The sequence below is a fragment of the Entamoeba dispar genome, genomic scaffold (assembly GCF_000209125.1).
Source record: "Entamoeba dispar SAW760 scf_1105229461699 genomic scaffold, whole genome shotgun sequence".
Taxonomy (NCBI): domain Eukaryota; phylum Evosea; order Mastigamoebida; family Endamoebidae; genus Entamoeba; species Entamoeba dispar.
This window is the reverse complement of record NW_001854823.1, coordinates 46,210-67,903: the sequence shown is the minus strand read 5'-3', so window position 1 is coordinate 67,903 and position 21,694 is coordinate 46,210. Positions and strand designations below refer to the sequence as shown.

The following is a 21,694-nucleotide window of genomic DNA, read 5'->3' as shown; positions in this document are numbered from 1 at the left end:
ACATATATTCTTTTAGTACTTAGTTAATTGTTTTTTGTGAAATTTTATTGAATTTTAGTATATCTTGGTTAGATTCTATCCTTTTTGATTTCAAATCATTTTTTTCTTATTCTATTCTAGATAGTCTTCTATTCTTTATCTTTTGTTATTTGTGTTATTTATTATAATTTAATATTTGATGTATATTCATTTTCTTTTTATTTATTTGAATCATTTTGTTTTGTTTACAGATTTAAAGTACATCTTTAGTATCTTCTTATATTTATTTTATGTTTTATTCATTTCATTATTTTGTTATTACCATATCAATATTTAATTCTATATTCTTTCTTGTTTATAAATGTATTTCATATTATTTACAACTTCATTCAATTATTCATTTTATCAACATCTTTTATCATTAATTATTTCCCATTTGTGTTTTATTTATTTTGTTCAAACTTTATTCAATTTCTTCAATATCTCATTTTTCTTTATCTAATTTGAGTATTTATTTTATGATTCAGAACTATCTTATTAAATTAACATAATGATTATTATTCTCTTCATAGTGAATTAATGATTTGTTATTATACAACACTAAATTAGATTATACAATGATTTTTATTAATAAATGTTTCATCATGGATTATCTTTAAATGAGAAATATGTTGAACATAATAATATTAGTAAAAATGTATTTTAATTGAATAAACATTACCAACAAGATGAATTCCAATATGTAATTCTAATGACCAATGAATTAGTCATAAATAGTTTTTATCATCTGTTTTATGTCTTTGAATATTCACTGTTCTTTAATACAATAAATCAATAAAACAACTTAACAAAATAAAACAACCGTATTAACAAAACAATTATAATTCATTTAATCAACTAACTACATACCTCAATTCATTTTGTGCTCATGACTTTAATTTCTTTCCAATTATGAGAATAAAATGAAATTCAACCAACAACCATTCTTAATAAAAACAATCAACTAGTTTAAAAAAATAGGTTATGCCATTATAATCCCTTCTTCTATTCATCTCTTTAAATAAAAATATAAGAAGATTTTTAAAAGTTTTTGTACAATTGTTCCGAATCTTTATAAAAAGAGTGTCAATTTCAATAAATCCAAAAATAGGTCACTTTATAGAAGAATAAAGAAACTAAATGAAAACTTCAGAATGAGACAAACCAAGAATTTTTCAAGAATAAAAAACTACAAATAAAAATATTTAGAGATTTGCCAATCAATCATAAAATAATAAAGTAAAGTATTTTCGTTTACAAGTCAAAATCTAAAATTAAAAAAAAAATAATTAAAAAAAAATAAAAAATAGTCGTAAAAAGAAAAGATAATAATCAAAAAATACGAATTAAAAAAAAAATAAAAAAATATAAAGAAAATTGAAGTAAAAATTAGGGGAATATAAGAGAATTAATTCTAGAAGAAAAGTCAAAAGAAGTAGTTGATTTTAAGCATTGATTTTTATAGAATGAAATAAATAAGAAGAAAACTAAATATATTATTGTCACTCATTACCAATGCAACAGCTACTCACCTTTGAAAATGAAAGAAAGTGTATTGATGTAAAAAGATGTGTAGCGAAAGTATCTCAATCATCATCAGATGTAGTGAGTGGCAGTCAAGATTTAATCAAATCTGACTATCAAAAATTAATTAATTTTGCTAAAGAAAAAGAAAACGAAATGAAAGAAAAGAAATTAAAAAACACATGTTCACCACAGAGAAGAATTGCAAAATTAACACAATCGAATTTAAAATTAAAAAATCTTATGGGAGTTACTCGTTCAATGCTTAACCATAGAATTGATCTTTGGAAGCAAGAAGCTAACAAAGACGCTTTCATACCATATCCTTTTGTTATGTAAATTATTCAAAATTACTTAAATATTTTTCTTATTTGTTTTAAAAAGTGTTTTATATAAATTTTTTAGAGGATGTATTAACAATTTATTAAATGAATAAATATAATAAAAAAAAAGGTAGGTTATAATCCACAAAAATTCTAAATGAATTTAAATAAGCGATTTGAGAAATGAATGTGGGAGAGAACTAAATAAATAATTGTACTTTAACTACAATTTAATATTTCAATAAAATTAACAGGATCAACTTTATCACAAGTAGTATCTTGAGGTAAAGAAGAACTATTTTGAATGTTGGTTAAATGGTCAGACGAATTAAACACACCGTTCACAGTATGACCAAACTGAGAAATTTGAGTAACATAATTAGGAACTGAATTAACAGGGTTTTGAGGAAACAATAATTTTCCATTGTCACTCAACTTTGTTTGATCAAGAGTGAATGATTGGAACAATGCGAGAATCTGGTTATTAACAGGTGCAAGATGAACGCATTGTTGCTTTTTGTTAATAAAAATTTTAGGAAGAGAATGAACAATTTCAATGACTGCAGCTCCAAAAGCATAGAACCCATATTCATTGAAAGGATCAATCCATTTAAATTTAATCAATTTTTGAGTCTTTTTTGTAGAACGAGACTTAGTTAATTGATATGAAAGATTATTTGTTTGAATGATATATGAAGAAAGTGTATTAAAAATTAAAGCAATGGCAGTTTTCTTATCGTTACGGGTTGCACCAACCGAGGAGGAAAGAGTTCTAGTAAATAAACTAGAACTTTCAATAATCAAATTATCATAAGTAACTTGGTTATCACTTTTCACTGTAGAGCATTTGATTTCTAATTCTATACCATAACAATTGGCAAGTCCAATTATTGCGGCATTACTCAAATGTTCTCGGTTGGTGCTTTCCCGTTTAATAAGAGTTTGTTTTTTAGTTTGGTTTTCACTAGTGTAAAATGTATTGGGTGAGACAGAATGAATCATCAAAATGAGTCAATATGAGTTCTAGTATAAGTATTGGTAATTATGAAATAAATGATTACTCCTTTACTATTATTTATTATAATTCATCAATTAGTTTGAAGTTTGATTTTTAATTTATATTTTTATTAATTAGTTAGAACTATTAAAATTATTATTATTAAACTAAAAAATATGTTCTATTTAAACACCTCATATCTGAAAAAAATAAAAATCTCAAAAAAATGTTAGAAAAGAAAAATATATTTTGAACTAACTAAAATTAAAAATCATTACTTTTTTATCAGAACTCAATATAAATTAAAAAGAAACAAATAAAATACGTATCTTTATTTCTCATAAATTAAATAATTTTTTTCTTTATTTCGTTATTGTAAAACATGGTGTTGATATTCAATTAATTTCAATGAATAATTAATTTTATTGTTTTTAATTACAAAGAAATATCTTTCATATAACTAATTCCCGAATTATAAATAAAGTTATTTATTATTTAGTTATGAGAATATTAAAAAAGAATTTCTTCTTTAATGTACTTTTTTCAATAATAAACAGAAGAAAAATTTTATTAAGTGAATATTTTATTAAAATTATTTGATGTTGTTATTGCTAAAAGAGAAGAACCAAAGCTAAAAAAAAAGATATGTTTTTAGAGAAAAAAAGAGAAGTTTCTGTTTTTTATGTATTTGTTGATATAGAAAAAGGTAGATCTTAAAATTTTTTAGTAATTTACAATGTCCCAAGAAAATCGTTTAAACAATGTTTTTACTTTTTGGAGACAACATGAAGGTGTTGAATTATTTACTGAAGACAAAAAACTACACTCATCATTATTAAAATGTGTTTGTAAAATTCTTAAATTGACTTAATAATTTCAAAAGAAAGTTTTACTTCACAAAACATTAATTTAAAATAGAAAGATACAAAAGAAATGAAAGCTTGGTTATGGAATGATCTTCTTGGAATGGAGTCTATTGTTGATGAAGAGAAAATGGTATTTATATTAAAATTACTTAAAGATGAATGGAATAAATCATTACAACAAAATGGAGAAATTTTAGAAACTACTCCAGACTTATTGAGGAGATGTTCTTCTACTCTTGTCTTAACATCTAATGAACCTGAAAATTTTTCTCCAATTAACTCTTTTAAAAAAGTTTCTCCAGATCCATTTGGAAATGAAAAAGAAGTATCAACAATAGAAAGGCCTCAATCAAAACAATTAATCCCTTTAGGAAATAGTGATGGTGATATTGATTTAGTTGAAATTTCACAGTCAAAAGATTTTGATGATGGTTATATAGAAAAGTCAACAAATTGTATTGGAACATTAAGTTCTGTTGAAGAGTTTGAGAAAGAAATGAAAGAAATGAAAAATAAAGTACAAGAAAATGAAAGCAATGAAGAATTAAAAGAAATAAATATACAGGATGAATTTAAAAAAGAAGAAGTAAAAGAAAGTCCTAAAGGATATAAAAAAAAGGTAAGCATAATGACAGAAAGAAAATCTCTTGATAGTAAAGAAGAAGTAGAAAGTAAAGAAATTAAAGTAAATAGTTCACAAAATAAAATCCAAGTTCCTTCATTAAATATTGAAATGATTGGAAGTATAAGTAATTCTTCAAATAAGACAAGTAATTCTTCAAATAGGACAAGTATGAATGGTATCCCTCCTGGAATAACAACAATGGAATGTAAAGGAGATCAATCAAGTATTCTAACTATGGAAAGTAATGCAACAACAAATTCACCAATACGAAGAGATCAAGTAGAGATTATTGGATTAAAAGCAAGAATTAGTGAATTAGAACAGATTATTGACGAAATGAATAAACAACATTCTACTATTATTCCGTTTCAATCTAACTCAGAAAAGTCAACACCAAGAACATTATCTCCAAGACAAATGGGTGAAAATAAAGCTAAACTTGAATCAACAAAAAGTGGATTTTTTGGACTTTCATTTAAAAAGAAGAATAAAAGAAAATTAATGAGGTCTGAATCAGAACGTAATATGTTATCTCCTTCAGAACCAAAAACTGATGGAAAAAAATTACTCACACCACAACTAGCACCACAACATCAAAATAAACGAGAATTATCAGAACAAGAAATGATAATATTTCCTACTATAACAAATGAAGAATATCGTCAAGAAGTTATTCGTTTAAATAAACAAATTGTTCAATTACAACGAAGAGTTAAACAAAAAGATATTGAGCTTCAAGCTATAGTTAATGATCAAAAACAATTTTATCCATTAATGGCTTTAAGAGAAATTGACCATTTCCATAATGATGTTTGTAATGATTTTATTGAAGTCATTTTAAATTGTTTAGAAAACAAACCATATGAAGTACAACAAAAATATCTTTGTAGGTTAAATGATTGTGCTGAAGTCAAATTTTTACCTCCTGATAAAGTTAAAATTGATAATAAAGCAAGAGTATTATATTATAGTGAACCAATTATTCGTTCACATTCTCCTCGTTCATTACAAAGCCCTGCACTATTACCTCTTATTAAAGAAGACCCAGTTCAACCTCAAGAAGAATTATATAGATGTTTATGTGATTCATTTATAACAAGACAAGAAGAATATTATTATCTTTTCCAAATAGTATCTTATTTATATTTTGCACCATTTAGACAAGAGGGATTATCAATTGTATCTAAGTTAGATCGTACATTTCCAGAAATGATGATGATAGAACGTACGCTATTAAGAAATATTAATAAAGGATTTATTAATGCACTAAATGAGTATGTCTTGAAATTAAAACTATACATTCCATTTATATTAATTAAAGATAAAACTTTATTAGTTCTCTCTTTGGAAATAGAAAAAGTTGAATTTAAACGTGGGTTAATTGAAAGAACATTTGAATTCCAAAAGAAATATGGAAACAAAGGAAAAATTCCTTCTTTTGCAGTATGTATTAATCGTATTTGTCAACGAATAGGAGAAATTAGTAGATTTATGGAAGACATTTTACGACAAGTAAAATCAAATGATATCAATTATATGAAAATTGCACAAACAGCTACAATAGCATTTGAAACAGAAAACTCTTTAAAAGACTCTATTGTTGAACACCTAGAATTACATGATGTAAAAACAGTAGAAAGTAAATTTTTAACTATTGCACATAGAATTCATGATGGTAAACGAAGAATTAGATATTTTGGTGGATTAAAATTTGTTACTCCAGGAGAAATTAGTAAAGACTGGAAAATGTGTATTCTTTGTACAGATATTCTTATTATTGCACGTCCATTTGCATTTGGAAAAAAAACTGCTAAAGAAAGAGAAGTTGTGTTAAGGTTTGAAAATTCTCCAAGAGGAAGGGATGTGTCTGAATTATCTGGATATAGGTTTAATGAAGAAATGAGAATTCCTCTTCATTCTCCAATAAAAGTTATGAATGTAATTGACACACCTTCAATTCATAATGCTTTCATGGTAGAAACAAATGGAATTATTAAACATTTTGCATGTGTATCTATAAGAGAACGTGATTCATGGGTAGAAGCGTTATTAGATTTAAATGAAGAACCCAATAATTATTAGTGTTATATATAACAGAATTTGAGATTAATAAGAGAGTTTAAATTGATTTAGTTTTTAATTTTAGAAAAGATTATTTTAAGAAGATAAAAATGGAAAAGAACTTAAAAACAAGACAAATAATCAGTTTTTATTGTAAAAAATGAAGGAGGTCAAGAATTTTATGAAAATTACTAAAATTGATACTGCTACAAAATATGTTGGTAAATTTGGTAAAAAGGTTATTGGAGGAGTTGGAGGAGTTGCTTCTGGAATTACCACATATGGTAAGAAGGCTGTTACTAACCCATTTGGAACAATTGGAGATGTGTTAGTAGGGAGTGCAGAACAACGATCAGATGTTGATTATTTATTTAAAGATAAAACTGTATTAAGTAAAGCATACGGTTCATTAATTAAGAATCAGAAAAGTGAGTTAACATATTCAGATGTTTTAGTAATATCAGCAGAACAAAGGAATATATTTCTTAATTTTGTAAGTAAAAACATTATTTACAGAAGATTAGATATTGATGAACAATGGAAATTAAATGAAATTAAAGGAATTGAATTTATTAAAGAAAGTAATGGAATGATTATTAGTAATAAACATAAAACTAATGGTAAAAAATTTGTTTTTGCTAGTTCATTAAATAGAGCAGAATTTGCATATTGCATTTTATCAAATGCTAAAGCTAATGAATTTGAGATTGAATTTGAAATGTCATTAGATGAATTAGTTGATTATATTGAAAAAGAAAAGAAAAGACAAAAAACTGATGGAAGACTTCATTTAGTATCTAAAGAAGATGAATTAATTCTTAAAAAAATGCTTAATGAGCATGGAGAAAAAATTGATATTGATGAATTACAAAAGAAATTAGAAAAACAAATCATTATTGATGAAGCAACATTATATAAAAATTATTTGAATAGAGAAGAAATTGGTAATAATGTTAATACATTATTTGATGAAGTACAAAAAGCATTGGATGAACTTGAAACATTTTGTTTAAAATTAGATGTTGATATTGAAAATATTAGACCAGGTGTAGAACTTATTCAACACAATAATAATAAATTAGAAATTGTTCATTCAAATCAAACTAAATTCATGAATTGTATGGAACAATTTATTGATTCATTATTAATTGATCCAGTTTCATTATATACTGTAAGAAATTGTCAAGACCAATTAAATAAAGCAGTTAATTTAGATAATATTTGTAAAAGTGCTACTGTTGTTGCTTTAGCTGCTAATTATCAACCACCAGAAGAAATGAAAAATATGATTGCTCTAAAAGAAGAACAAGATTTTGATAAACAAGTTCTTAAAGATTTTGCAGTTGTATTATCATCTACTTTACAAAACAAATTAAAAGTTGAAATGGATTTCCTTAAATTAAATAAAGTTGTGGAATTTGGTAGCTCATTATTTGGAAAAGAAAAACAACAAAAAGAAACATTAGAAGGAGCTCATGGAAGTTTACAACCATTTGGTGGATTAATTGCTTGGTTAAGAATGTATGCTACAGATGAATTTTTAAATGTAAAAAAACAATATGTAGAAAAGATGAGTAAAATTGCAAATGAATATTTTGATATTTTAGTTGACCAACAAAAGAAGAATATTCAAGAAATTTCAGAAGACCATGAAAGTGCTTTTGAAATGACTGAGTTTGATGGTCCTAAACCAGATAAAAATGGAGAAACTCAAATTATTCCAAAAGAAATATTTAATGATAGAAATGATAAATTCCCTGATAAAAGACCAATGTTTGATGTTGTTAAAAGTGTTATTGAAACTATTGCTGTTAACGTTATTGCAGAATTTAAATTCTTATTAGAAGTATTCCAAATGGAAGAAAATGGTCCAAATGGAATCAACGTATTAATTGATGATGTATACAAACAATCCTTTGATGCATTAGATAAATTAATTAATTATATTGAAGAACATGATCCATTTGTATTATTACGTATTATTTATTTATGTAAAACAGCTAATGTAAACATTGATATTTCAACTCAAGACTACTCAAAATTATTAAAAAAGCAAGAAAAAGAACAAAAACAAACAGAAAAAGAACAAGAAGAATTAGTTCCATTACAACAACTTAATAAAAATGAAATAAAAAGAGAACAAGGAACTAGAGAATTAATTGTTCAAAAAAATGCTCGTACTGTTTGTTTTGAATGGTTAGATCATTTCTATGAAGTTTTAAGTAATAATGCTATGAAAAAATTTAACAATTTCATTGATAAACAAATTACTCAAATCACTAACACTGTTATTAACCCAAAGAAACATGGAGTTACTGTACATTTTCTTAGATTACCATATTTCTTTAATTATCTTCAAATTGCAGCAGGAGAAGAAGAAGTATGGGAAGTACTTAACGATGTAGTTCAACCAATAATAGCAAAATTATTAAGAAGTTCTTTTGATTGGTTAAAATCTATAAAAGATTCTCAAGTAGACCAAAAACCTACAATCACTTTAAGATTCCAAAATTATTACTTCTTTAAAGAAAAAGTATCATTCCGTGTTATTAGGTGCCTTGAGCCATTTGTAAAAGAGTCAGAAAATGAGTATATGATTGCTTTAAAGAATCTTTGCTTATTACATTGCAATCTTCATTTCGGTAAATTTTATGATTTCTTTGATCACATCGCTCGTCTTATTCCTTCAATGAAAAGACCAGAAGAAATTGCTTATCAATCAAGTTATTCTAAACAAATGGCAGCTAAAACATGCAAATTAATAGTTACCCCTCAATTAACACGTTCTATTGATTATATGTGTAAAAGTATTAAACACCATATTAAAATGACTGACCATAGAATGAAAGCTTGGAATACTTTATGCGATTTCTTAAAAAGTAGATACATTGAAGCTGAAAGAAATTGTGAGTTAGTTTATAAACATAAATTTGATCTTCCAAGTGAAGACCTTGACAAAATATTTAATGCTGCTCTCAAGAAAACATTTAAATTTACTGAAGCAGGTGAAATGGTTACTGAAAATGAAGAGTCCAGTATATCTGAAACTTTTGAAGGATAATTAAATTTTTAATAATTAATTAATATATATATTATCTAACTAAAAATAAACATTTATTATAAGAGGAATAATATCAAAAAAAAAATAATTATTCAAAATAAATAACTATTTCTGTTTTACACAAAATATTAATATCTTAAAATTAGTAAAAATTCATATTAATTAAAAAAATAAAATAATGCACAACTAATTCAATTTAAAGAATCTTTTTTAATTCATAATATTTATTTAATCTCATAAACGCATAGTCCAAATAATCCCATTCAATACTTGATAATGATGCATCAACAAATCCCCAAAGAGACCAAAGAAGATTTGTAGCTAATTGGAATTGATTAACAACATCATATAAATGATCAACTTCTTCATCAGAAGGTTTCTTTCCATTATAAGCTTCAAGATAACTTCTTAAAAAGAAATCTTGTTCTTCTTTTGTAGGGTATTTACTCCAATCCATAACAACTCCACACCATTCAGTAATATGATTAGCTAAATCAAATGCTTGGAAATTATATGATGCATATTCAAAATCAATCAATTTAATAGAAGAGTTTTCTTCATTATAAATGAAATTCTTTAAATAAAGATCATTATGACAACATACAATTGGTGAGTTAAGTGCAGTTAATTTTTTCTCTACATAGTCAATTTCTTTTGATAAATCGTCAAAATTGATATTTGAATTAGAAAAAATTTTTTGTTTTTCGGGGTCAAGATAATGACTTGGTACATTATTTAACCATGCCCTCATTTCTTTAAATAATATTGGTTCTTTTTTTAAATTTGGTTTAAGATGATGAACACCAGCAATACATTCTGCCATTTTACTTAGAATTTCAGGTTTTCTAAATTCATTATAGTCCATAGTTCTTCCTGGTGTAAAGTCATAAACAATTCCATTCAAAAACCCTCCATAAACTTTTTGTCCATAAGTATTCATAATAACAGATTCTTGTCTTCTGTCAACAAGATATTCAGTATAATTACCAAAAGTTCTTAAAACAACCTTCTTTCCTGTTGGAATAGCTGTAATACAAACAAGTTTATTTGTAATTCCTTCTGTAAAAAATTGGAAAGAAAATTGATCACTTTGAAGATTAGCGAATTCAGGTACAAGAATCTTTACAATAAAAACAGCTCCTGAAGTAAATTCTTTATTATTTGAAGCATCAAGAGCAATGAAAAGAACTCTATGAGTAAAACTATCATCATTTTCTGCTCCACAAACGTTATGGAAATTAATTATTTTAGGGTTTCTTTGTATTAAAGTCATTCTAAAGAAGTTTGTTCTGAATTTAGAAAGATTGTCTTTAAATAATTATCAATTGGCATGTTTGTAACAGGACCTTAAAAAAATTCGTTTTTATTTAAAAAACACGTTATTGTTATTTTAATTTTTTGTTTTTCTAAGTTTATTTTAATTTTTGTAAATTTTCTTGAAGTAACTAATTATTTTATTTTTCTTAATAACTCTTATGGAAGAAGGTAATGTTTTGGGTAAAATTGTTAAAATTCAACTCATTGATAATAGGTGTGTTGTTGGAACTTTAGAGGCTGTAGACCATGATGGTAATTTATGTATTAGACACCCATATGAATGTAGAATTATTCCACCAATTAAAGAAGGTGATAAGGAAATTATAGATGTTGTTAAAATGAGAAGTACCGTTATCCCACAAGGGACATGGAAGTCCATTTCTATTCCTAATGAACAAAAGTAAAATATTTTTTTTTGTAAGTATTTCATTTTTAATTTTAATGTATCATTAATTAAAACAAAAGAATTAATTTTTCAGTTTTCATAAGTTAAGTAATTGATACCGATGTATTTATTACTTTTAGAGTACCTTTAGAATACCATAACAAAAGAAGTTATCTTTCATTTTATAGAAAAAAATGTTATTTATACCAATAGAATTTTATTTAGTTCTAAAGAAAAACAATAATTAATAATTTCAATTATAACAAATTAATAATAATAACAAAAATGTTAAATAATAAAATTAAGTAAAAAGAACTGTTTTTCTTTAAATTCATTTATGAATTCATCAAATACTGCATTACAAAATCAATTAAATTCATTTACAGCTGACATGAACTCAGCTCGTTTGTAACTTTTGTGTTATTAGTACAAGTAAATATTTACAAAATAAAGGACAAGCAATGGGTCAAAGACTATCAAATTTAAGTGAACAATTTACAAAACAATGTCAAGCCATTACAAAAAATTATGGACAGAATACTGAATCATTTGCTGAAGGATTAGTTCGTGTTATTCCTAATCAAGCAGAAATATTAGCTGGACAACAAGAAATACCAACAATGTTACAACAACAATCAGTAGAACTTTCACGTATTGTAGAAGGAGGAATTCAACGCATTGAAGAAATTAATAAAAGTTTAACTGATTCATTAAAGAATTCTACATCAATAGAAAAATTAAGAAAAATCAAAGAAGAAACTCAAACAATAAATAATGTTTTAGCAAAACAAGAAGATGAAATGAAAGAAATTTGTTCAATGTATTCAAATCTTGAACGACGACAAAGAGAATTAGCAGAAAAGTTTGAGAAAGTAGCAAAAGAAGATTTACTTCAAGCAAACGTTAGTAGACAAGATGACCTTAATATAATTCAAAAAGATGCTCTTAACCAAAATTTAAATAAAAAGCAGTCCCTTTATCAATCAGAACAACCTACACTTCCTAAAATCTCTACTACAAAAGATATTATCCAAAAACAAACTGTCCCACCTCAATTAATGCAAAACATTCAAGGTATTCAACCTTTACCACAACAAAAAATGAATAAACAACAACCTCCTTCTAAAATTCAAGAACAACAAAAGCCAGATACAATCCTTAAAAAACAATCGTCTAAACGTTTAATTGATTCACCATTAGCTAATAATGTATTAGATGATTTTTGTATTGACCAAATCAGAACCCAAACACACAACCAACCAATAATTATTCAACAAGCTCAACAACCTAAAAAATCAACTGAAAATATTAAGAAAGAGCCAACTGAAGAAAAACGTGTCGATATACAATCTACTGATACCCAACAATCATCAGAACTTATTCAAAAGGATAGCCAATATGATCAACATATATTACAACGACCACAACAAAAGAAACCAATGATACTACCCTCTGTCCAAAATAACTCTATTCCTAGAAGAGGTCAATTAAGACAAAGACCTCAAAGTAGAGTTGGTGATAATAGGCCTCAAAGTCGTATGGGAGATACAAGATCTCAAAGCAGATTAGGAAATTGTCAATCTAATAGAATTCCAGAACAACAACAAATGAATCAACAAAAACAAAACACACAAGAGTTAATGGCTAAATTACAACAACTAAAAGAATTACAAAATCAGTTAGAACTTTTACAGAGCCAACAAGAAGATTTAACTAACACAGATCCTTATTATGATAATGAAACAAATAATGAAGTCTATCCTTATGATGAAGAGGTATATCTAAATAGTGAGCCATATGATCAAGACCAATACTATGACAGTGGAATTCCATATGATGATTATAATAATGGCTATCAACAACCAAGTTACATTCCTCAACAAAGAATTATTTATGTCCCTATGCAACAAGTAATTGATCCTTATACTGGCCAGGTTACAATGCAACCAATTAGTTATACACAACCAATATATCAACCACCATTAAATCAATATGTCATTCCACCAATGCAACAAGTAATGCCACCTACCTATGGTCCAGGACCAATGAGGAGACAAAGAATAAACCCTATGGGGTATCGTCCAATGGCCCCACAACAAATCAGAAGACAAAATCAATCTATGAGATATGCTCAACCATACAATTATCCACTGTAATAGCTCTTTTTTTAGAACAAGTTTTTTAAATAACAAAATATTTAAAAAGAAATAATTATGGTTGGTTTTTTGTTTATTTTGTTCTTTCCTTAAATAAATCTTATTCATATTAATATAAAACAATTTAGCTTTTTAATAAAGTCAAATAACAATAATACTTCTTAATATTTCTTTCTATAATTTACTGTTTACTAATGTAACAAGGAATACTTTCTTAAAATGAAGTCAATTTTATTCAATAAACTTTTTTAATTCTTCTTTTTCATGAAATCCATAAAATAAAAATAAAACAAATCTCTTCATTTATAAAAGATAAACACTCTTCTTAATATTGTTATTATTTAAGTTGGTTCATATTTTTATGAAGTAAATAATAAATCTAGTTTTATAAAATCGTTATATATAACAAATTTATATAAACTTTCATCTTTCGTTGAATGATTTTCTAAGGCTAGTTAAGAATTTTCAAAAAAACAAAAATTTTTCTAACTAAAACCCTTATCAAATGAAAAGTAAAAATTTATTAAAAGAAATAAAAACAATATTAATATTATACTAGAATTAGGAAAAAACACAAGAATTAGGAAATTTAAAAAATTCGATTAATTTCATAAGAATAAATGTATTGTTAATTACCCGATACTTAAGGAAAAGTATTACCAAAAATGATAAAAATAAAAATACGTTTATATCAAGTGAGTAAATTTATTTTAAAAGTAGAAATAAATTTATAGTTTAGAACTAGAAAGTAAGTAAATTGTAAAAAATAAAAAACTCTACTAAACAGAAAATATAAATATAATGGAATGTTCCACGTCATCTTAACGGTATAGTTTAAAAGATCTGAAGAAAGAAAACTTTGAATTACTATACAATCCTTAATGGTCTTTATCACCATTCATTATAGCACTCCATTTGGACAAGCAGTTTGTCTCGAAGTTTCAGGAGAAAAAAAGTTATATAAATTGAACTATGTTGATAATAACACATGGTCAGGAGAAGTTGCATTTGCATCAACTGGTCTTATTAATTATCGTTATCTTATTACAAAAGAAGATGATTTAACAGAAATCTTTAGAACTGAAGGATCAAAAGAATCATATCCACACTTTCTTGATTTAACTAACTTGAAAAGCTTTGGTAAAGTAGAAGTTAATGATATTTTTATTTCAGGATTTGATGCTGAAGATACTTTCTTAACTACTTCTTATTTCAGAAAAGTTATTTATGGTAAAAGACAAGAAGAAAAACTTTCAATTAAGAAATTAGGTCAAACTACTCTTCTTCTTAAGGTTAGATGTACTTGTGTTCCAGAAGGTCAATGTGTATTTGTTGGTGGTGCTATTGAATCTCTTGGTAAATGGGATGTTTCTAAAGCTATTAAAATGACACCAACCCATGTTCCATATTATGAAGCCCTTATTGATATTTCTAATGAAACTGCTTCTTTTGAATATAAGTGTTTCATTGCTGATGCTAACTCACGTACTAATGCTAGATGGGAAGATAGATCTAATAGAGTTTATTACATTGCTCCAGTTGCTGAAGAAGAAAATGCAGAAAAAACTAAACCAGTTGATACTCTTATTGTAAAAGAAGATAACGATTTTAGTGGACTCTATTATAGAGGAGCTGCTGTTGTTACTCCAGTATTCTCACTTAGAACTAAAGCATCATGTGGATGTGGTGAATTCCTTGATTTGAAAAAAGTTGTTGATTGGTGTAACATTACTGGATTATCATTAATTCAAACCCTTCCAGTTAATGATACTACTGTTTACTTTACTTGGAGAGATTCTTATCCATACAATCCAAATTCAGTACAAGCCCTTCATCCAATGTATCTTAGACTTAGTTCATTAACTGAAGACCCAGAAATTCTTGCTGAAATTAACTCAGTTGCACAAAAACTTAATGCTTTAGAGCAAATTGACTATGAGGCTGTCCTTAAAGAAAAAGAAACAATTACAAGAAAAATATTCTCAAAAGTTGGAACTACTCAAAAGGGATTTGACGAATTCAAAAAGAATGCTGGTAAGTGGTTAATTCCATATTGTGTTTATCGTGCTCTTATTAAATCAGTTGATACACCATTACCACCAACACCAAAAGACTTTGCTGAAGTTGAAGCTATGTATGCTGCTAACAAAGCAGAGTGTGATTACTATGCTTTTGTCCAATACAATCTTCATTTACAACTTAAAGAAGCTAGTGACTATGCTGCTGACCATAAGGTTGCATTAAAAGGAGATCTTCCAATTGGAGTTTCAAAGAGATCTGTTGAATGCTGGATGTATCCAAATCTTTTCCATCTTGATAAATCAACTGGAGCACCACCTGACTACTTCTCAGCTGGTGAAGGACAAAATTGGGGATTCCCAACATATAATTGGGATAATATGGCTAAGGATGATTATGCTTGGTGGAAAGGAAGATTATCTCAAATGTCACAATATTTCAATGCATACAGAATTGATCATATTCTTGGATTCTTTAGAATTTGGGCTATTCCTGCTATTCATAGAACTGGTCTTCTTGGTAGATTCTCTCCTGATTTACCATTTTCTAGACAAGAACTTGAGGGATATGGCATTTATGATACTGATAGATTAAGTTATCCATATATCAGAGATCATACTTTAGACAGTCTCTTTGGTGATGAAAAGAACTTTGTTATTTCAAAATTCCTTGTTAATAATTATAACGGAACTTATAACTTAAAACCAGAATTCCAAAGTGAAGGTGCTATCCTTGAAAAGACTGGACTCTCTCCACAATTTAGAGAATCAGATAAAAAAATTGTTAATGGACTTAAACTTCTCTTACAAAATGTATGTTTGATTAGAGACGAACAAAATCCAAATTTGTTTGTTCCAAGAATTGATATGGAAAAAACATATTCTAGCTTCAATGAACTTGATCACTGGGTACAAGAAGGTCTTAAGAGATTATATAATGATTACTTCTATAAGAGACATGAAGGTCTTTGGGAAGCTACTGCTAGAAAGAGACTTCCAGCTATGGCTAGAGCTTCTAATATGCTTGTTTGTGGTGAAGATCTTGGAATGGTTCCAGACTGTGTTGTTAGAGTAATGAACGATATGAAAATTAATTGTTTGAGAATTCAAAGATTAACTGATACTCCAAATACTCTTTTCTATCATCCAGCTGACTATCAATACCTTACTGTCTCAGCTCCATCTGGACATGATATGTCAACTATTCGTGGATGGTGGGAAGAAGACAGATATAAGACTCAATATTTCTGGGAACATCTTCTTGGAAGATCTGGAGCTGCACCATTTACTTGTCCTATTGATGCCGTTAAAACTATCTTTGATATGCATTTGTATGGACCAGCTATGCTTGCTTGTTTCCCACTTCAAGATATTCTTTCACTTAAACTTAAGTATATTGAAGGACGTGATCCAAAATTAGAACAAATTAATGACCCATCCAATCCAATCCATTACTGGAGATATAGATGCCATGTTGACATGGACGAAATTATTGCTGACAATGATTTGAACAATGAACTTAGAACTGCTGTTGAAAAATCTGGCAGACACCTTTTCTAAATTGAAAGTTTAGTTTCACTAAGTTATTTTATAAAACACTTTTCTTTGAAATAAATTGAATATCTAATAATAATAATTATATTCATCTTTATTTTTAATAATTTTCTTGTTATTTGGTTATAACTATAGAACTAATAGCAAGAGCAATAATATAAAGACAAAATTCTTATATTTTTATCATGGTTTACTTTAAATTTCTATCCTGATTTTATCAGGAATAAAAATAAAATAAAATTATTATTATATATTATTATGTGTATATTAATGTTATGAAAGAAATCACTTAGAAAATAAAGTTTGTTTTCATATATCGAGAAATTTGTTGTTCAGTTTTACCAGTTTAGTTTTTAATTATGATGTTTGGTCATATTTCGAGTGGTTTATTTACTACTCTTTTTTAATCAACTAGATTTTTAATCACCTCTTATCTTTTCATCAGACTCTAAACATTTACCACTATTAATATAGTCTTTAGTTTCAGGTAATGTTTTGAAATTTTTGTAGGACTCTTCTTGATAAAACATTTCCCAAGTAGTTACAACAAATGAATAAACGTCACCAGCAAAAGTACATCTATCTTGGCTTCCTTCAGGAGCAGCATGGGTTGGTGTTCCCAATCCTTTCTCTTCAAGATTTTTGAATTTTTTAGAGTAAGATGGGAAGTACCAAAACAGTAATTTTGATACAATAAACTGAATCAAAATAGAATGAACTGACTAAAAGATTATCTGGTTTAAGACCAAGATGCATTATTATATTTTCATGTAAGAATACCCATTTCCCTTGAAGTATCAAATAAAGCTCTAAGCTTTAAGCGATATGGGATTACAAAGAAACCTTTACTCTCTAAGACATTCTTCTAAAGACCTTAATTGAAAATATTGTATTTCCATTGATTATGGAATTAAGTTACAGATCCCATATAATTTGCAATAAAGGAATTTACTTGGATTACTTGTTAATTCACATTCACTTATTGTAGCATCTTTTAAGTCTATTACTTTTGGTGTTTGTTTTTAAATTATAGATTTGTATTATGCCAAGTGTTTAGTCCTAAAAAACTTAATATTTTTATTTAATAAGGAAGTATTAAAAAAATAGTTTGTCTATTATTTTTTAGTTGCAACCTCTTTTGAAAAATACCAAATGAAATTTTTCTAATTATGGTGGTAAGATAAATATTAAGAAAAAGAAAGTAAATATTAAACTACTTTTGTTGAATCAAACTAGAATTGGCAATTTTTGCTTCCATAACAGTCATCTCATTCATTTCTATATTTCTATTTGGAATAGCCACAAGTCTAAATTCATTGGTGTTAGTTTCTTTCTTTACTAATGCATAAATTTGGGAAACAGTCCACTCTTGATTGACCTTGAAAACCTTTTGTTTTCCATCAATAAATCTGACCTTAATATTTGTAGTAGGCTTTGATACATCTAAACTTGGAGCAGACCCAGTAACTTTGAAATTAGTAGCGTTTGATTTTCCAATACTATTTCCAGTTCCAGTGAAGGTAACTGAATGGGTTGTAGTTGTAGAAGTCTGACCAGAGAATATGGTTTGTGTTGAGTTAGTTAAATTAATAGCAATATTATTGTGTTGTGCTTGTTGAAGATATTCTTGTGGAATAAAACCATTTGTGACATCATCTATGAATTGTTTATTGTTTTGGTCTTCATAATTTCGTAATGGTCCATCATTAACAACAAATCCATTTTTGTACATAACAACGTTTAAAATTAAATCTTTTTTTCTTGGGTCATGAGTTGAATTGCCATTATTTGTGCTAGCAGTTTTTTCTGCAGTTCTATAAGCATCGCTTGCATCGTCATTTGCATAAAACTCAACTCCTCCTTTGTCTCCTCCATTGAAGAAACCTTGTCCTTTTGGTTTGTTTTCTTTTTTTAAATCTGAAAAGCCATGAATAGTTGACATATTTCACTATACTATTTTTTAGTTTTTTTGTTATTTTTTTTTTTGATTTTTTTGACTTTCTTTTTGAAAATAATGAAGTATCTAATCTTATAAATAAAATTTATAAGATTAATTATAAAGGGATATTGGTGAATTAAGAATTACAATTATTTCTTGGTTTTATCGTCTGGTTGTGGTTCTTTTGAGAAACATTCTGAAGGTATGTTTTTACTTTTTAGTTTTAGTTTTTCGCATCCATAGAAACAATATTTTTCATATGTCAAAGTCTTATTCTTAATTTTCAATGTTTTCAATACAGGACATTGATAAAAGCATGATACAGGAATACTGATAATACTTGATGGCAACGAAACACTGGTCAATGAACAACAATTCTTAAAACAAGATTGTCCCAGTTTTGTTACACCTTTAGGTACTGTAATAGATTTTGCACGAAAATCTCCTGAAAAACAATTATCTCCAACTTCTTTCACTCCTTTTGGAATATTTTCACCAAATACCTTTCGATCTTCTTCTGTATATGCCACATTAGTACATGGAATACCTCCTCTTTCAATAATTACAGCTAATGAATATGAAACTAATCCATCAAACTGAGTACAATCAGTCAATACGATTGATTTAATCATTTGAATGTTTTCAAATATTGATTTGTCAATCTTAGGGAAATTACCAGGTAATGTTAATGCAGTTATGTATGAGCACCCACTAAAAGCGTGATCATAACAATTGATTGTTGGAGGTAAAGAGATTTGTTTTAGTCCTTTACAACCCTCAAAACAACGAGAGCCAATATGTTGAATTGTGCTAGGAACTTCAATTGAGGTTAATGATAAACAAGAAGCAAAACATTTATCAGCTAAAGAATTGCATATCTCAGGTATCTTGTTCCCATATTTTCTTCTGTCTTCAGAAGAATAAAACACATCATTACAATGAATATTATTTTTTTCTAAGAATAAATAAATACCGTATGAAGCTTTTCCCTTAAAACAATTGGTTGTTCCTAGTTTAATTGAGGTTAAGCTATTGCATGCAAGAAAACAATTATCTCCTATAACCATAAGGTTTTCTGGTAATGTCAAACTAGTTAAGGAAGTACAATTAGCAAATCCATTTCTTCCAATGGCTGTAACTGATGTTGGGATATTAAGACTTACAATTTTATTACATTCTTCAAAACATTTATCTGCAATTTTTGTAATTCCATCAGGAAGAATACCTTCTCCTTTCATACATTCATAATTAACTCTATCTTCTGAAGAATATACGATTTTTCTTGCACTTACTTTATCTCTTATTGCAAAGTATTTTAAATAGTAATGAAAATATGTTTCAGGATATTCTACTTCGTACTTTTTCATTTTAGGAATTTGTGTATCATTCCACGCATATAACTTTTGGACTTTTAAATTAGGAAACAATGAAATGGTTGTTGAGTCAATACTAATAGGATTGTAACTATAACGTTTTGGGATGTCTTTAAATTTCTTTGATATTTGAAGAGACCTTATAAAATCTTCTTTCTTAACAAAACAATCTAAAACCCTCATAACTTCTTCAACCGTTAACTTTACTTTACGTTTAGGTACTTCAGTTATTATGTCTTTTGTCTTTTCTTTGTCTTTTCCCATCTCTTCGTGATTTTTTGAGATTCTTTTTTTTCTTTTTCATTTACTTAGCTTATTTTTATTAGAACATAAAATTATTATATTGTTCAATTCTTTTTAATATTTTTTTCGGAGGTTTTAAATTTAGCAAACTTCTTAGTAGATGTATATTTTTAATTTTTTATCAATTTTTTATTTTTGATGACCGTTGCATAAAACCATAACCCAGAAATGAACAATACATAATTCACTTTTTATATCTCTTAGTTTTAGATTTTTTGATTTTCTAATAAACAAAAACACATTCCAACAAAACTATTATTACTTTTACCTTTCATTATTTTTTATCAACAACAATCTTTTTTTCCTAAGCCATCTATAACGAAATTTATATAGTCATTCATTTTTTTTTAAATTAGATGGCTCATCTTCTCTATTATTAATTTCAGGTAAAAGAAAAAAAAAGTAATCCTAACCAATTTTAATGTTCTACTAATATATATTCTAATTGAATTTTTTTTAATATTGACATTTATCTCCAAATTATGATATAGTTTTCGATATTGTCATTATCCTATAAATTATTCTTATTTTTTAACTGTAATGCCATGTGATTAGTTTGTTAAGAAATATATCATGAATACAACAAGAAAAATAATATATTTGTTTATCTTCTAATTATACTATTTTATTCAAAAAAAAAATATTATTATCTTTTAATATCTTTCATAAATAAAACTCTATAAAATGATATTAATAGTTTATTCAAGAATGTAATGTTAATGATTTCATTCTTCTAAACCTCTTTTTAAATAATAAATAAAGATTTCAATAGTTTTTGTAATAACGAATATTAGATATCTATATTCCCAATATCAAAAGTTAACATTTTGTAGTAATATTTTACTTTATTTATTTGTTACTTTATAGATAACTTAAATTTGAATTAAAACATCAAACTTGAATGTTTTAGAATTAAAATCCTGTAACATTTATCTAACAAAGCATTATATTTAAATGGGATATTCTCTGTACTAATTCACATAGAATATACTAAACCACAAATAAACTAACTTTATAACATAATTAAGTAATAAAATGAAAATAACACAATAATAGAAAAGTTATAAAATAAATCAAAATAGTATTCATGATTATTCATTAAGTAATTTATACTATTTTTATTCAATACATTTTCTTTCTTATTATTGTTCTGATAGTTATTTTTGCTGTCATT

General features: G+C 26.5%; 10 protein-coding genes across 10 annotated transcripts, besides 25 other annotated features; 5 read left to right on the top strand and 5 right to left on the bottom strand.

Moving 5' to 3' along the window:
• Positions 1-42: 42 nt before the first annotated feature.
• Positions 43-226: a microsatellite.
• Positions 227-259: 33 nt separating this feature from the next.
• Positions 260-432: a microsatellite.
• Positions 310-499: a microsatellite.
• Positions 500-1,287: 788 nt separating this feature from the next.
• Positions 1,288-1,382: a microsatellite.
• Positions 1,383-1,533: 151 nt separating this feature from the next.
• On the top strand, positions 1,534-1,881 carry EDI_196390 (uncharacterized protein; the record flags this gene model as incomplete). The annotated part of the gene is made up of 1 exon (XM_001738832.1): positions 1,534-1,881. The coding sequence occupies one exon, from the start codon at positions 1,534-1,536 to the stop codon at positions 1,879-1,881; it is 348 nt and encodes a 115-aa protein (XP_001738884.1).
• Positions 1,879-1,994: a sequence feature (AT_rich).
• A 90-nt stretch (positions 1,995-2,084) lies between these two features.
• On the bottom strand, positions 2,085-2,867 carry EDI_196380 (uncharacterized protein; the record flags this gene model as incomplete). The annotated part of the gene is made up of 1 exon (XM_001738831.1): positions 2,085-2,867. The coding sequence occupies one exon, from the start codon at positions 2,865-2,867 to the stop codon at positions 2,085-2,087; it is 783 nt and encodes a 260-aa protein (XP_001738883.1).
• Positions 2,868-2,972: 105 nt separating this feature from the next.
• Positions 2,973-3,040: a sequence feature (AT_rich).
• A 162-nt stretch (positions 3,041-3,202) lies between these two features.
• Positions 3,203-3,230: a sequence feature (AT_rich).
• A 102-nt stretch (positions 3,231-3,332) lies between these two features.
• Positions 3,333-3,360: a sequence feature (AT_rich).
• A 62-nt stretch (positions 3,361-3,422) lies between these two features.
• Positions 3,423-3,460: a sequence feature (AT_rich).
• A 138-nt stretch (positions 3,461-3,598) lies between these two features.
• EDI_196370 (uncharacterized protein) lies at positions 3,599-6,435 on the top strand (the record flags this gene model as incomplete). Its single annotated transcript, XM_001738830.1, has 2 exons — positions 3,599-3,706; positions 3,781-6,435. The coding sequence occupies 2 exons, from the start codon at positions 3,599-3,601 to the stop codon at positions 6,433-6,435; spliced, it is 2,763 nt and encodes a 920-aa protein (XP_001738882.1).
• Positions 4,219-4,371: a microsatellite.
• A 160-nt stretch (positions 6,436-6,595) lies between the features above and the next one.
• Positions 6,596-9,475, top strand: EDI_196360 (uncharacterized protein; the record flags this gene model as incomplete). The annotated part of the gene is made up of 1 exon (XM_001738829.1): positions 6,596-9,475. One exon carries the CDS (start codon positions 6,596-6,598, stop codon positions 9,473-9,475), a length of 2,880 nt encoding a protein of 959 aa, XP_001738881.1.
• Positions 8,462-8,509: a microsatellite.
• Positions 9,472-9,655: a sequence feature (AT_rich).
• Positions 9,656-9,671: 16 nt separating this feature from the next.
• On the bottom strand, positions 9,672-10,748 carry EDI_196350 (ethanolamine kinase, putative; the record flags this gene model as incomplete). The annotated part of the gene is made up of 1 exon (XM_001738828.1): positions 9,672-10,748. The coding sequence occupies one exon, from the start codon at positions 10,746-10,748 to the stop codon at positions 9,672-9,674; it is 1,077 nt and encodes a 358-aa protein (XP_001738880.1).
• Positions 10,749-10,860: 112 nt separating this feature from the next.
• Positions 10,861-10,910: a sequence feature (AT_rich).
• Positions 10,911-11,193: 283 nt separating this feature from the next.
• Positions 11,194-11,268: a sequence feature (AT_rich).
• Positions 11,269-11,407: 139 nt separating this feature from the next.
• Positions 11,408-11,482: a microsatellite.
• A 32-nt stretch (positions 11,483-11,514) lies between these two features.
• EDI_196340 (uncharacterized protein) lies at positions 11,515-13,333 on the top strand (the record flags this gene model as incomplete). The annotated part of the gene is made up of 2 exons (XM_001738827.1): positions 11,515-11,581; positions 11,631-13,333. The coding sequence occupies 2 exons, from the start codon at positions 11,515-11,517 to the stop codon at positions 13,331-13,333; spliced, it is 1,770 nt and encodes a 589-aa protein (XP_001738879.1).
• A 21-nt stretch (positions 13,334-13,354) lies between these two features.
• Positions 13,355-13,392: a sequence feature (AT_rich).
• A 454-nt stretch (positions 13,393-13,846) lies between these two features.
• Positions 13,847-13,888: a sequence feature (AT_rich).
• A 326-nt stretch (positions 13,889-14,214) lies between these two features.
• On the top strand, positions 14,215-16,911 carry EDI_196330 (uncharacterized protein; the record flags this gene model as incomplete). Its single annotated transcript, XM_001738826.1, has 1 exon — positions 14,215-16,911. One exon carries the CDS (start codon positions 14,215-14,217, stop codon positions 16,909-16,911), a length of 2,697 nt encoding a protein of 898 aa, XP_001738878.1.
• Positions 16,912-16,959: 48 nt separating this feature from the next.
• Positions 16,960-17,016: a sequence feature (AT_rich).
• Positions 17,017-17,127: 111 nt separating this feature from the next.
• Positions 17,128-17,165: a sequence feature (AT_rich).
• A 159-nt stretch (positions 17,166-17,324) lies between these two features.
• On the bottom strand, positions 17,325-17,689 carry EDI_196320 (uncharacterized protein; the record flags this gene model as incomplete). The annotated part of the gene is made up of 2 exons (XM_001738825.1): positions 17,325-17,623; positions 17,686-17,689. The coding sequence occupies 2 exons, from the start codon at positions 17,687-17,689 to the stop codon at positions 17,325-17,327; spliced, it is 303 nt and encodes a 100-aa protein (XP_001738877.1).
• A 276-nt stretch (positions 17,690-17,965) lies between these two features.
• Positions 17,966-17,993: a sequence feature (AT_rich).
• Positions 17,994-18,118: 125 nt separating this feature from the next.
• EDI_196310 (NSFL1 cofactor p47, putative) lies at positions 18,119-18,847 on the bottom strand (the record flags this gene model as incomplete). The annotated part of the gene is made up of 1 exon (XM_001738824.1): positions 18,119-18,847. One exon carries the CDS (start codon positions 18,845-18,847, stop codon positions 18,119-18,121), a length of 729 nt encoding a protein of 242 aa, XP_001738876.1.
• A 14-nt stretch (positions 18,848-18,861) lies between these two features.
• Positions 18,862-18,912: a microsatellite.
• A 22-nt stretch (positions 18,913-18,934) lies between these two features.
• Positions 18,935-18,966: a sequence feature (AT_rich).
• A 27-nt stretch (positions 18,967-18,993) lies between these two features.
• On the bottom strand, positions 18,994-20,481 carry EDI_196300 (uncharacterized protein; the record flags this gene model as incomplete). The annotated part of the gene is made up of 1 exon (XM_001738823.1): positions 18,994-20,481. One exon carries the CDS (start codon positions 20,479-20,481, stop codon positions 18,994-18,996), a length of 1,488 nt encoding a protein of 495 aa, XP_001738875.1.
• A 49-nt stretch (positions 20,482-20,530) lies between these two features.
• Positions 20,531-20,587: a sequence feature (AT_rich).
• A 36-nt stretch (positions 20,588-20,623) lies between these two features.
• Positions 20,624-20,657: a sequence feature (AT_rich).
• A 450-nt stretch (positions 20,658-21,107) lies between these two features.
• Positions 21,108-21,195: a sequence feature (AT_rich).
• The last annotated feature ends 499 nt before the right edge of the window (positions 21,196-21,694 follow it).